Raw genomic sequence first — 15,643 nt, 5'->3', positions numbered from 1 at the left:
GGATCGTCCTTCACCATATGAAAGGGAGTCTTACGTTTCAGAATGAAACAAGAAGGAAAATGCAGAACGCTGTTTATACTTTGCTAAATGCTGTTCTGTTTTGTGTTTTTTAAACATCCTCGTGGTCTCCACAAGTCATCACAACTTTGAACCTGCCATCAGGCAGGTCCCCACATTTCTGTTTCTGGATGAGTTCAAATGCTCCTTACCTATGAACAGATTCCACTCGGTGTCCAGATCGGCCTGATTTGCCAGACAGCCCTTCATGACATTGAGGCAGTAGTTGTTGCAGGGCCTCACGGTGGGGAGTCCTCGGCAGTATGGGCAATACAGCATCTTCATGAGAGCACGGATGCACCCTGGGGTGGGGCTGACCTGTAGATGTATTAAAAAGAATAGGAAATCAGAAATAAGAAGGGTGGAAGGGAGGAAAAAAGATGTAATTCATTTCATTCTTAAAACAAAAAATCTGTGAAACGGTTCTGGTAAACCTCCATCATTAGAACAAAGGGTTAAAAGACCATCAGAATCTTAACCCTTTGTAATACTTGCTCTTGAAGCCAGTAATTCTTGTTAAAGACTTCTGTTCGACATAGGAATAATCATTTTTCTTGAAATGTCCCGGTCAACATTTTGATATCTATGTCACTGTAATTCAGCCCTAAAAACCTAGACACTGTTTCATTGCAACAGAACATGAAATGAGATAATGCATGTGAAAGCAATTTACAAAGATAAAAGCCCCATAAAAATGTAGGTATTATTAAAGTTTAATGTGACACCTTTAGACAATTTTCCAACTGGTTATTTGACCCGGTCTCTAAAGGAGGCTGCCAGATATTCTTCCTTCGTACATAACTTTTTTAAAAGGATCGATATCAACTTGTCTGGGATTTCTGAGGTGCAGCCCTGCTTAGAGGCAATGGAACTGCCCGGCTTCGGGCCTCTGAAGCTTGGCGGTTCTGGAATTCCGAGGAAATGGATCCAGTGTTGAATGTGAGGAAACCTTGCAGTAATTCAGAGGAGCTACTAACCAACTGACAGTGAGTGCTATTTGCCTCGAACAAGGAAACGTCCTCAGTTAATCACTTATAAGCCAATTTTTAGCCTCACTGAAAAATTTGCTTTGACGGCAAGTGGAAAGAATACTTAAAACAGTATGGATCACACACATACACACACAAAAAAAAAATTCTGAAAGCTCTTTTTCATGATTTAGACACAAACATTATTTTCACATTGATTTGGTTGGTTCCATATAATTTTGGTATTTAAATGAAGTCATTATGTGTTGCAGTTCTTGTGTTCTAGATCTGAGAATAAGCCTAACTTGTATCACTTGGACCTCTTGGGGAGTTTCAGTCTTATCAAGTAAACTTGGATCTGCAGATGGCATTTACATCTCCAGAACATTCCGATGCTGACAAAGCATAACACCTCTACAAAGGTAGGGAAATAAAAGGTGTTTCTGCATAAATGGAAACTTTCAACAACAGCAGCTAATCGCTGCCATTTTATCCTTTTATCTAGAAACCACTTTGGAAGTTCTCAATGCAGGGCTTTGGCTTTTGTAGCATTTTCTTGACTTTATTTTGTATACGGACACAGTCCCCAATACACTATTTCAGGAAATGAAGAGTTTATTTTATTTAATTAGGCACTGAAAGTTCTAATTACCCTTTTTGTTTTGTATATTTTTCCAAAACTTTATGACAATTTTCTAACATATAGAAAAGGGAACACCCACATTCCCACTCTTGTACATTTAGTATTTCCTACAACTGCTTTTTCTGACATCTATCTATCCTTCTATTCATCCATTAATCCACCTTATTTCTTACTCACATTATAGTAATAGCCTTTTGATTTTTACTTTTCCTGGTAATTTAATGTTGACTTTAATAAAGTAGAATTAACATGATTAACATGATAGAAAGTTAATGCATTATGTACTCCAAATCAAATAAGGGAAGTAAAATATAAATAACCTCTCTTTATAAAAATATTTAGAGAATGGTTTAATACCATTAATTCTAAAATTTATTTTCCCAACAATAAAACAAAAACAACAAGGGAGAACAAAAGTAAGGATTGTAATGACTTCTGAACACATATTAGTGTCACCATATAATCTTCAGATGGGTTATTTTGTTGAAAATGACAAACTTTATCCACAATTGAGTAGTATTGTTTTAAAAATTTCTTTTACCTAGATGTATTCCACGCCATTCACAGAAAATAGAGAAAATATTCTATATTTTCAGTACTGAGTCAATGTGGAATTCCAAATTCTTACACATTTTACTTATTTGGCATGGTTTCAGTCCTAGAAACCTTTGTGCACAGGATTTGGTTTTCCACAGTCTTCCAATGTCTCTCTTGACCCTGATGTCTTTCTCCAGAGACCTACCGATTTTCATGAGCTGCATAAGTAATGTCTTCCTTTGACTGTTGGATTTTTGGCTTTCTTGACATTGGTATTATATAATGTTCTGCTTCTTCTCACTCTGTGTGCCAGGGTAAAATCTGGAGCAGTTGTCAATATTTGGGATGCAATGTCCTCATGGACATTGTGGACTCTGTTTCATCATTATAACCTGCCGGGAGCCGGTCCATCCTTGCTGTTTCAAGGGACCTGGCATATATGGCATACTTTTCTTAATATGTTTGCTCACCTTCTTGGCGCTGTGTTTTTAACCAAAGTCACCTCTCCGAGAAAGGTTGAATCCCCAGGTAGGGATTTTCCCCTGAAGTTAGGGAGGGAATAAAACCCCTCAACTAAGTGCCAGGCGGGTAATTAATCCCTTTAACTACGAACAATCATGCTTAAACTACATAATCTTTTCTCCCTGGAATGGAGATAAGAAACGCCCTAACCTTTGTAATAGAGATTGATAGGATTGAATCAACTGGTATAAATACAGTTGTAACAAGACAGAAAGACTCAGAACTCAGGAGACAGAATTCAGAAGACAGAACCTACACGGAGCCTAGAGACAGAAGAACTTCGCTGGCGAGAGCATGCCAGAGGATCCTGGACCGGGACTGGCCTCGGAGCCTAGAGACAGAGCCTAGCGGGAGAACATGGCAAGGGATCCTGGACTGAACCTGACTACAGAGATTGGAAGGAGAACCTGACTGGAACCTGGACACTGAGCCTGACTGGAGAGCCTGGACAGATCCTGGCTGGAGAACCTAGCGAGGGAACATGGCTACAGAACCTCGCTGGAGATCCGAAGCAGAACCTCTCTAGAGATCCGGGCTAGAGATCCTGGCTAGGTTGCTGATCAACTGAACGCTGTCTCCGTGTCATTCCTTCTTCGCCGACTCCGTCCACACCTTTGGGGACCCCTGGACCTGCTGGCGTTGGACCCCGGCATCTGGCGCCCGAACAGGGACCCCTAGGTAAGTGCCCTGCACTCGGGACGGATAGGACTCCACCGTAGGAAGAGGGTGGATAGTCTTTGCCCCACAATCGGGACGGATCAGACTCCACCATAGGAAGAGGGTGGATAGTCTTCGCCGAATCCGTCCACACCTTTGGGAACCCCTGGAACAGGATTCCCTTAGGTAAGCCCCCCCCCCATTGAGAACCCCACACTCGGGACGGATAGGACTCCACCAGGGTGCTACAGACCCCCCTATAGAGGATAAGTAGGGTAAGAAGGTGGATAGTACAGAACTTAGATTGAGAAGATGTGCCATACTGAGTCCAAAGAAAGAAGACTCTGTATTGATTCTTAGATTGAGAAGATGTGCCATACTGAGTCCAAAGAAAGAAGACTCTGTATTGATCTTTAGATTAAGAAGATGTGCCATACTGAGTCTAAAGAAAAAAGACTCCGTATTGACCTTTTAACACATATGCTTGCTAGCAGAGGAGTTAAGGTTACTCCCAGTCAGACAGAACATTTTATACAAGAAATACGTCCATGCTTTTCTGAGGAAGGAAAGGTGCCGGAAAGGTAAATGTAGAGGCATGGGAGAAGGTAGGCCCAAGGAGCCTTATCCTTAACCCCACTGCAGCCTTTCCACCCCGGGAAAGTGCAGGATTGGCAAGCTCTCCCTGGGGTGATAGATCAGGACTCAGGTAATAGCAGAAAGCGCCAATCCTACTCTTAAAATGGATACAAGAGAGCATTTCAGGTTTTTCTTTTTAATGCTTGCTTTTAAAAAATAAAAAAGGGGGAATTTGCCGGGAGCCGGTCCATCCTTGCTGTTTCAAGGGACCTGGCATATATGGCATACTTTTCTTAATATGTTTGCTCACCTTCTTGGCGCTGTGTTTTTAACCAAAGTCACCTCTCCGAGAAAGGTTGAATCCCCAGGTAGGGATTTTCCCCTGAAGTTAGGGAGGGAATAAAACCCCTCAACTAAGTGCCAGGCGGGTAATTAATCCCTTTAACTACGAACAATCATGCTTAAACTACATAATCTTTTCTCCCTGGAATGGAGATAAGAAACGCCCTAACCTTTGTAATAGAGATTGATAGGATTGAATCAACTGGTATAAATACAGTTGTAACAAGACAGAAAGACTCAGAACTCAGGAGACAGAATTCAGAAGACAGAACCTACACGGAGCCTAGAGACAGAAGAACTTCGCTGGCGAGAGCATGCCAGAGGATCCTGGACCGGGACTGGCCTCGGAGCCTAGAGACAGAGCCTAGCGGGAGAACATGGCAAGGGATCCTGGACTGAACCTGACTACAGAGATTGGAAGGAGAACCTGACTGGAACCTGGACACTGAGCCTGACTGGAGAGCCTGGACAGATCCTGGCTGGAGAACCTAGCGAGGGAACATGGCTACAGAACCTCGCTGGAGATCCGAAGCAGAACCTCTCTAGAGATCCGGGCTAGAGATCCTGGCTAGGTTGCTGATCAACTGAACGCTGTCTCCGTGTCATTCCTTCTTCGCCGACTCCGTCCACACCTTTGGGGACCCCTGGACCTGCTGGGGTTGGACCCCGGCAATAACCTGCACCACTCCGTAAGATACGCACATCATTATACGGTTTTATGATTATGACTTAGGTGCTCAATAAGAGCTTTTTGAATTGAACTCTCTATTGTGTTTCCCCAATTTCTTGGCCATGTTGATGTTGAAAGGAGGGAAAAAAAGAACAAGATAGGTTTGTGCACCTAACATTCAATTGTTGTTGCTTTTTAACTTCGCTTTCAAAGGCTATTGATTGTGTTAATTCAAAAGCTTTGCTTTTATATTTTTATTTTTTTATTGTGTTGGAACCAGTGCAATTTCCTCAGTCTGACATTTAAGAAGAGCCTCCAATCAGGGTAGCAAGCGACAGAAAATTGAACAGCCTTAATAACCTAAAAGAACAATGTTGTTCAAGTTAAATGTGGCTCTCTCAGTACTTTTGGAAATGACATTCTTCCTGGTCAAATAAAGGGCATTTGAAGAAGAAAATGGAGAGTGGAGGATCAAAGTTGAAGCTTTAATGTTCACAGACCATAGTTTTTTTTGAATTGACACAGCTGCCTGCTTGGATTAAAATTTTAAAAAGTCATCACTTCAAAATTAAGACTTTTAGAAGTAAGTCTCTGAAAAGAAGGTTGTTTTAAATGCCAATTGTGTGAAGGGATATTTCTCTTTTTAAATGATTAATAATTTTAAAATTATTCTATACCTGCTTTAAAATCTTTTTATTTTGAAATCAATATAGACTCACAAGAAGTTGCAAAAACATTATAGTCCTGGGTATCCTTCTCTCACCTTCCCTCAATGGCAACATCTCATATAGCTATAGTACAATATCACAATGAAGAAACTGAAACTGAAATTGGCACATTTCATGATTTTTTTCATCTTGCATTCCTCTGTGAATATATATATATATATATATATATATATATATATATATATATGCACACACATACACACACACACACACACATATATATATATATATATTCTAGTATCTGTATATATAGTGTGCGTGTGTGTGTACACTTCTATGAAATTTTACTTGATAAATAGATTTTCTAATGCCACCACAATTGACATACTGAACTTTTCCATTATCAGAAAAGGAATACCTTTTGCTACCTTCACCCACCACCCCCTGTCCTGTCATCTGCCAATCTATTGCCACTGATCTCTTGTTCATCTCTATAATTTTGTCATTTCAAAAATGCTATTTAAATGGAATCATGTAGTAGTATATCACAATTTTAGCTTTACTTTTTTAACTGAGTATGATACCCAAGATGTCCACCCAAGTACTACACATATTAATGCTGAGTAGTATTCCAGGGTTTGGATGTATTAGAATTGGGGTGACTATTCACTCTTGCTGTTAGGAATAGTACTTTTCTATTAGGAAAAAAGCTTCTATTAGTATCCATGCACAGGTTCTCCCATAAGCATAAGTATTCATTTCCTTGGGATAAATGCTCAGAAGTGCATTTGATGATCCAAATGGTTAGTGCATGTATAGTTTTATAAGAAATTGCCAGTCTATTTTTCAGGCTGGTTGTAGCATTTTACATTTCCACCAGCAATGTCTGAGGGATGCAGTTTTTCTCACATCATTGCCAGTATTTTGTCTTCTAACTGTATTTTTTTAATTTAGTTATTTCAATAGGACTATTATCTACTTTTAAATTTATGCATTAGTTTCCTCTGAATAATATCCATACCTGTGTTCTAGCCTTAGTGAATTCTAGTAAATATTGGATTGATAGTCATTAGCCAGCTGATCTCTGGAAAATACACAACACTAAAAAATATATACACTTCTGAGAGTAGATAAATCTGCAAATTTGGTAAAACCAAAATAAAGGAGACCTAAAAACTTACATTTAGAATTTAGAACAGACTACGGCTCAAACACATATTAGCACAAATCTGTACACTTGGTGAAGTATTAGAAACAATTTTTTTACTGAAGAATATTGTATTTACTTAGCAACAATAAAGAATACAATCATCTTGAGAAACAAAATGTTGAATTTTTTTAAGTTGGTTATATGGATTTTTGATTAATATTTAAAATATAGCTGTAGCTTCCTACATATTCAAAGTACACTGGGAAATAAACTTAAGTGAAAGGATAAGTTGAGATATTTAGAAAAGTAGTATCCACTTGGTATAAAAAAAACACAGTTTTTAAGCGGAAAAAAAAAAGTAAGTTCAGATTGATATTATTTTTTGTACTTGTTTATGCTCTTACATAACTTTTATTAGTATATGCTGTCCTTCACCAGTAGTGACCCGTGTCAAGAATTCACAGTAGGGGGGGGGGGCGGGAAGGGGAGGGGGGATAGTCAATGGTTCCTACTCCAATATTCTACTTTGGAAAAAGAGACGCAAGTTTGTGAGTCAATCATGTAAGAGTTCAATATAAAATCCTTGCTTCTTGGATTTAGTCCTGTTAACTTCCTTTGATGCTGTCTGTATATAATGAATGACTTGTAAATTGTCATTCTTATAGTCAATGTTATAATTAACTAGTTTTGAGAAATACTAATAAAATTTGAGAAATAATAATATAATTTACTAGAGGCCCAGTGCATGGATTTATGCAGATTGAAAGTAAATTAATTAGAAGGTGGCCGGTGGGGCAGGACTGGGTGAGACAGGCCAGAAACACCCTGGAGACAACCTCCCATGGTCCCTCCCCACCGGCAGCACCTGGGTGGCAACGGGGCTCAAAGGGTTTCTGTGGAGTGAGCGGGATCCCTGTGGTAGGTGCGGTCCCTCAGCCTGGCCTGCGGGGATCTGGCCAAAACTGGCAGTCCGACATCCCCCAAGGGATCCTGGAGAGCAAGAGGGCACTCTGAAAAGTTGCTGTCACTCAGCAGCTCCTATGTTGAGCATCTGCCCCCTGGTGGTCAGTGTATGTCATAGCTACCCTCTAGTCTGCTGGTTGCTTAGCCTTTTATATATATACTAGAGGCCCGGTGCACAAATATTTGTGCACTCGGGGGGAAGAGGGGGTCCCTCAGCCCGGCCTGTGCCCTCTCGCAGTCTGGGACCCCTCGGAAGATAACGCCCTGCTGGCTTAGGCCTGCTCCCGGGTGGCAGAATGCAGACCTCATCCCTAGGTGCAGCCCTTGGTCGGGCTCAGAGCAGGGCCGATTGGGGAGTTGGGGTGCCGCCCCCTGTCATGCACAGAGCAGGGCGGATTGGGAGGTTGCGATGCCACCCTCGGTCACGCTCAGGATAGGGCCGATTGGGGGGTTGGGGCACCACCCCCTGTCACACTCAAGGCAGGGTCGATGGGGAGGTTGCGGCGCCAGCCCCTGTCATGCACAGAGCAGGGCCAATCAGGGGGTTGGGGCGCTGCCCCATGTCACTCACAGAGCAGGGTCCATCAGGGGGGTTGGGGCTCCATGCCCTGTCACGCACAGAGCAGGGCCGATGAGGGAGTTGGGGTGCTGGCCCCTGTCATGCATAGAGCAGGGCCCATCAGGGGGGTTGGGGCTCCATACCCTGTCACGCACAGAGCAGGGCCCCTGGGGGGGGGGTTGGGGCGCTGCACCCTGTCACACACAGAGCTGCAGGGCGATCAGGGGGTTGGGGAGCTCCCCCCTATCAGACATAGAGCAGGGCTGATCAGGGGGTTTGGGCGCCTTCCCCTGTCACAAACAGAGCAGGGCAAATAGGTAGGTTGTGGCCCCGCCCACTGTCACACACAGAGCCACAGGGCGATCAGAGGGTTTGGGTGCTGCCCCCTGTCACGCTGATCCCGGTGCCGGGAGGCCTCGTGGATCCGCTGATCCCCGTGCTGGGAGGCATATTACCCTTTTACTATATAGGATAGAGGCCTGGTGCATGGGTGGGGGCCGGCTGGTTTGCCCTGAAGGGTGTCCTGGATCAGGGTGGAGGTCCCCACTAGGGTGCCTGGCCAGCCTGGATGAGGGGATGATGGCTGTTTGCAGCTGGTCACACACACTTCAGGGTGAGGGTCCCCACTGGGGTGCCTGGCCAGTCTGGGTGAGGGGCTGAGGGCTGTTTTCAGGCTGGGGGTGACTGAAGCTCCCAACTGCTCCTTTTTTCTTTTTCTTTTTTATTATGAGATAGCTTTAGGTCTGAGGCTTGGCTCCAGCTCTTAGGCCTTGGCTGCTGAAAGCAGGTATCTGGTTTGTTTGTGTTCTATAATCGAAACCTGTTTCAACTCCAGCTCTGAGATTCTGGGGTTTTGTTTAGCTCCTATATTTATAACAATGTTTCAAACTGCAAGCTCAGAGGCCGGCAGCGGCAGGCAGGGAATGTTGGAATCCTCCATCACTGAAGCAAGCAAGCCTCATGTTCACTCTAAGCTGCCTGGCTGTTTGCCGCCATCTTGGCTGGCAGTTAATTTGCATATTGCCCTGATTAGTCAATGGGAAGGGTAGCGGAGTGACACCAATTTGCATGTTTCTATTTTATTAGTGTAGACTAGAGGCCCGACGCATGAAATTCGTGCAAGAGTAGGACTTCCTTCCCCCGGCTTCCAGCACCAGCTTCCCTCTGGCACCCAGGACCTGGGCTTCCCTCGCAGCCCTGGCTTCGTCCGGAAGGATATATGGTCTAATTAGTATATTATGCTTTTATTATTATAGATAGACTAGCAGCCCAGCGCACAACATCGCGCGGTGCCACTCACCCACCTACAGCCCTGCCATGACACCTGAACCTGTCCACGCAGAGCTCTAGCATGCCTGGCCCAGCCCCCAAACCCTCTGGCCTTCTCTGGCCACTGAAAGCCCTGCCCTCAGTCCCTCGAGTTGCCTCAGGCTGGTCCCGCCTTCTCTGGGCACCTCCCTGCTTCTGCCCCGTCTCCTGAGCAATGCGGTGGCTCTGCCCCATCATGGCGCAGGAGGAGAGCCTGGAAGCCTCCTGCCTGCTGTGCTGTGCTCCTTCCCCTGGCAGGTGGGCCGCGGGGCACTCAGAGTGCGAGCAGTCAGTGGCGAAGGACTGGTGAGGGGGGGGCTATGGGCTCTCACCCCTGCCTTCCCTGGCATGGGATGGTCCTGCCTCCTCAAGGCATCTCCCCGCTTTAGTCCCAGAGCAATGCTCCAGCTAATATGCTAATGACCTGGTGGTTACCTGTTACGGCGTATCGACCATTAGCATATTAGCTCTTTATTAGTATAGATAATGAAGGTTACTTGTAAAATAACTGAAAGATAAATAAAATGACATAAAAATAATTCAGTTCATAGTTTATAACCTTGTGAGTTTTATTGTTGTTATTTGTGTTTTTATTTTAAAAGGCTAAAACAAGATACATTGAAACATGGCAAGGAATACAAAAAGAGCCCTTAATAAAGCTGTATTGGGAGATCACACTAAGAATTATCTACGTGGTTAACCATGTGTGTCAGGATGCTATAGCAAATAATTCTTATGTTTTCTAAATGTGATTTGAGACATTGCATATTCTTAACTATATAATAGCAATGTATTACAGGTTTTTAATATACTTAAGCTTTCTATATCTGGACCAACATTCATGCATTGGCGCTCTTATTAGCAATTACTGCAGTAGCCAATGTAAAATAAGACTGCCTCTTAAAATAAGTTTAAAAGCAAGAAAATATGAAAGTTCTAAGATTATACATATACATAATAAAATTATACCCAACAAGTGTTTGTATGGAAATAATATAGTCAAATTAATAAAATAACCATATTTATTTTCTACTCAGAAGAGAAAAACAAGTTAATTGTAACTAATACAAATTCAAAATGTGTTATTTTGAGCAAGGCCAAGGCCATTCTCCACAGTTTCTAATCTATAGCCATATTACATGATGAGATGTTCCTACTCATCATCTCAATGTATCACCAGATTCTGAAGTGTATTTTATTTTTTAAAATTGATTTTAGAGAAAGAGAAAAATGGAGGGAAAGAGAAAGAGAGAGAGAGAGAGAGAGAGAGAGAGAGAGAGAGAGAGAGATTTGTTGTTCCACTTATTCATGCATTCACTGGTTGATTCTTGCAAGTGCTAGTGATTCAGGTACAGAAAGAATAGGGTAAGTTCTACAACCTTAGCATTTGGGGACAATGCTCTAACTCACTCAGTTATCCTGGCTGGAGTCAGGGCTGAAGTGGCTTTTATATTCCAAGGATGATTAAATTATATTCAAAGTGGTTTTCTTGTTAAATAATTTTAATTTTTTTTCTTTTCTTTTTTTTTTTTACCAATCAGTAACCTGTATGTAGGCTTTGTAGTAAGATCATGAAAACTTAAATTTGTTTCTCCTTTGTTTACTCATACAACTTCCATTTATCCAACCTTTATGGGTATGAATATATAGACCTTGGACCAGAGTTGGGATTTTTGGAATACATTCACTTCCAGATTATTTCAGGGAAGTAGTTATTTGTCTTGGGTAAGTGCAGTGTAAAGGAAATCCATAAAGGGGCATTTAGCTCCGAATTGGGAAGTAGGTATTGACAGAAAAGGCTTCTGAAGGAAGTCATGTAACTGATGGTTGTGAGATAAGCGTGGCAGATGAGTGACATCACAGAAATGGTGAAGTAGGAAATGCCAAGAATCAGTCCTTTTCACTGAAGCAACCAATAAACTAGTTAAAAAAAAAAAAAAAACAAAAAAAAACAAACCCGACAGAATCAACTTTCTCAGAACTCAAATCTAATTTAAAAATACATACCAAAAAAATCAGCAGCCAGGAGAGTGCTTAATAAAGAAAGAAGATGCTAAATTCAGTTAAAAAGCATTGTTAAATCTCATGTCGCAAGAAATTTTAAAAGATAGCCACCATACTAAATATTTTCTCTGAACCACAATGAAATTACACTAGAAAGTAATATCAGAAGAAAGCTAGGAAATTCACAAATATGTGGCAATTAAGCCACATGCTCTATACAACCAATAGGTTAAAAAGTAATCACTAGGGAAATTTGAAAATACATCAATGAATGAAAACACAACATAAAGATAATGATTGCCATAGATGCCTATATTAAAAGAGAATATCACAAATCAATTACCTAATTGATTACCTTAAGGAACTAGAGTAAACTAAAACCAGAGCTAGCAAATAGAACAAAAATAATGAAGATTAGGTGGAGACAAACAAAACTTTAGTTTTATTTGTTCTTCTTTTTCTAGTTTCTTAAGGTATAAAGTTAGGTTATTGATTTGAGATCTTTCTTCTCCCAGAAGTCAGGAAAGAGACATGGGATAGTCTCTCTCTCTGAGACTTCAGAAGGAATCAATTCTGTTGACACCTTGATCTTGGACTTCTAGCCTCCTGAACTGTTAGAAAATAAAATTCTGTTTTTTAAAATCACTCAGCTTGTGGTGATATGTTATTATTGCCTTAGCAAAGTAATACATATACCAACAAACTAGATAATCTTGATGAAATGGGCAAATGCCTATAAACAAACAATCTGCCAATACTGAATCATGACAAATTATGAAATAGTATTAGACTTATAACAAATGGAGATTGAATTGGTAATTAAATGCCTCCAAACAAAGAAAAAGCCAGACTTCACTGGCAAATTCTACAAAAACATTTAAAGCCTTAATAAAATTCCTTCTTAAACTCTTCCAAAAAATAGAAGATGATGAAATATTTCCTAACTCATTATAATAGACTAGGGGCCCGGTGCACGAAATTCGTGCACTGGGTGTGGGGCGGGGGGGAATGTCCCTCAGCCCAGCCTGCCCCCTCTCACATACTGGGAGCCCTCAGGTATTGACCCCCATCACCCTCTAATTGCAGGATCGGCCCCTTGCCCAGGCCTGACACCTCTGGCCTAGGCGTCTGGCCCGGGCAGCGGGGACCTGCAGTGGCAGCAGGGACCTGCAGTGGCAGCGGGGGGCGCCGCGATCACGCGCGCTCCGCCCCTGCCCCTGCAGGATGCCTCTGGCTGAGGCGTTCAGCCCGGGCAGCAGGGACCCACAGCTACAGCGGCCCCGCGATCGTGGGCTCCGCTTTAGGCCCAGGCAAGGGGCCCCTAGCTCCTGGGACTGCCAGCTTCGACTGTGCCCAGCTCCCATCGCTGGCTCCACCCCTACTTCCTGCTATCACTGGCCAGGGCGGAAAAGGCACCTGATTCTCTGATCATGGCTGGGGGGCAGGGCAAAGGCGGCCCCAGGGCCGCCTTTGCCCTGCCCCCCAGCTCTTAGCTCCCCCCTGGGTTTCCGATCACTGTCAGTGGCAGGGGGCTTCCTGCTTTCCCTTTCGCCTCCCTGCATTGTGCCTACATATGCAAATTAACCACCATCTTGTTGGCAGTTAACTGCCAATCTTAGTTGGCAGTTAACTGCCAATCTTAGTTGGCAGTTAATTTGCATATAGCCCTGATTAGCCAATGAAAAGGGTATCGTCGTACGCCAATTACCATTTTTCTCTTTTATTAGTGTAGATCAGCATTACCTGATACCAACGCCAGATAAAGACATAATAAGGCATGAAAACTAAGACCGATACCTCTTAAAAATGTAGAGGAAAAAACTTTAACAACAAACTAGTGAATGGGATCCAACAGCTTATTAAAACATTATACACCATTACCATGTGGGATTTATCCCAGGAATGCGGAGGTGGTTCAACATAAGAAAATCAATCAATGTAGTTCTCCGTATTTGGAGAACAAAGAAACAAAAACAACATGGTCATTTCAACTGATGCAGAAAAGCTTTTGACAAAATCAACACTTTCATGATAAATTCAGACAGAAAACTAGGAATAGAAGTGAACTTCCAAACATGATAAAGAGCATTTGTGAAAAACATATGGCTGGCATCATACTCAATGGTGGAAGACTGAAAGAAATTTCCCTAAGATCAGGAAAAGGATAAGGAGGCCTTCTTTGGCCAGTGTTATTCAAAATCATGCTGAAAATGTTAGCTGGAGTCATTAGGTAAAAAAATAAAAAATAAATAAATAAATAGTATCGAAGTTTGAAAAAGGAAAGAATTAAATCTATACAGATAGCATGATCCTATATATAGGCAATCTCAAAGTACTCACATACAAAACAACAAAATAGACAAAAAGTGACTAGAGCTAATAAATAAATTTAGCAAAGCAGAATCAACACACAAAAATCCACTTTGTTTCTATACACTAGCAGTGAACAATCTGAAAAGAAAACTAAGGAAACAATTCCATTTACAATAAATCCAAAACAATAGAATACCTAGTAATAGAAGGTGGTAGAACTTATAAAACATTGGTGAACTAAATTAAAGAAGACCTAAATAAGGGAAAAACATCCTGTGTTCACGTATTGAAAGACAGTATTGTTAAGATAGCTACCACTCACAGTAATTTACAGATTCATTGCAAATCTTATCAAAATTCAAATAGTTTTTTCTTGCAGAAGTAGAAAAGCCAATCCTCAAATTCAGATGGAGTTGCAAGGGACCAAAACAATGTTGAAAAATAGAACAAATTTGGAGCACTCACACTTCCTGGTTTCAATACTACAAAGTGAAAGGAATCAAAACATTGCTACTCTCCAGCACTTCTAGTTCTTGGTACTTACTCAAAAGATTTAAAAACAAGCTCTAGAAAAAATATTTTCACTACCATGTTCATTGCAACATGATTCTCAATAACAAAGAGGTGAAGAACAACCTAAATGTTCATTAGCTAATGAACAGATAAAGAAAATATGACTTTATACATTCAGTGGAATATTATTCAGCTTTTATTTTGTAAATATGTTTTTATTGATTTTAGAGAGAGAGGAAGAAAGAGGGAAAGAAAGAAAGCTAAAGACAGAACTCTTAATTACTAAAAAGAAACTATATTTAGCCATGTAGTTACATAAATATTAACCTTGAATTAGGTGATACCAACATTAGTTTGATGGGCCTGACATGAATGATCTGACAACATCTTCTCTTGAGAAGTCACTTATTACTATTTCAACTGTTGCTGAATGGTGGCTTGGTGAAGATAAATTTCCATGCATACAATCAGAAAGCCTTTGGGCCTTTGGATGTTGATTGAATATTTGAATAGATATACATGTCATTCAACACATGTATGCTCTAAAACTATCTTCTCTACATCTGGTACGCTTGAGAGAGAACATAGATAGGAGGGAAATGATTATGAATTAAAAATCAGAGCCTAAAGGAAAAATGTTCCCTATATCAGTGGTTGGCAAACTGCGGCTCGCGAGCCACATGCGGCTCTTTGGCCCCTTGAGTGTGGCCACAAAGTTTTAATCGCACTGTATGTGCGCGCCCGCACGTGGTATTTTGTGGAAGAGCCACACTCAAGGGGCCGCAGTTTGCCTACCACTGGCCTATATGAATGACAAATGTTTATAGCACCATTGTGATAAAAATTCAGCCTATATACTTCATTAGAACTTGCCCCAGAAAGCACAAGGCTTATGAAGCATTTGAAAGCCATGAGATGATGACTGGACTTGCTGGGTCTGGGAGAAAAGGCATAGACATAATTTTCTTGCGTAAAAACCATAACTTCAGAATTTCCAAAGTCAAGTGTAAGTACATCAATTCTGTGAAACATTAAAAAAATCCCACTAGGCCTTGGAAATTGAGGTGAGTTAGGTCTATGTCAGTTCTTGTCATATTATGTCACAATGTCAATGTTACCTAGATCTAGTTTCTATATTTAATTTCATTCCTTAAAACAAATAAAACTGCCATAGAAATCAGTGGATTCATGTT

At 41.5% G+C, this 15,643-nt stretch overlaps 1 protein-coding gene across 1 annotated transcript in view; it reads right to left on the bottom strand.

Moving 5' to 3' along the window:
- GPC6 (glypican 6) overlaps positions 1-15,643 on the bottom strand; it is a 1,130,094-nt gene that overhangs the window by 372,755 nt on the left and 741,696 nt on the right. Inside the window, exon 4 of the mRNA XM_059684950.1 lies at positions 210-375. Within this exon, the coding sequence (XP_059540933.1) occupies positions 210-375 (166 nt within the window). The remainder of the gene's footprint in view (positions 1-209; positions 376-15,643) is intronic.

Source organism: Myotis daubentonii, chromosome 2 (genome assembly GCF_963259705.1).
Source record: "Myotis daubentonii chromosome 2, mMyoDau2.1, whole genome shotgun sequence".
In the NCBI taxonomy this organism is placed as follows: domain Eukaryota; kingdom Metazoa; phylum Chordata; class Mammalia; order Chiroptera; family Vespertilionidae; genus Myotis; species Myotis daubentonii.
The sequence above is the reverse complement of the archived record's forward strand: the minus strand, read 5'-3'. Positions and strand labels throughout refer to the sequence as shown.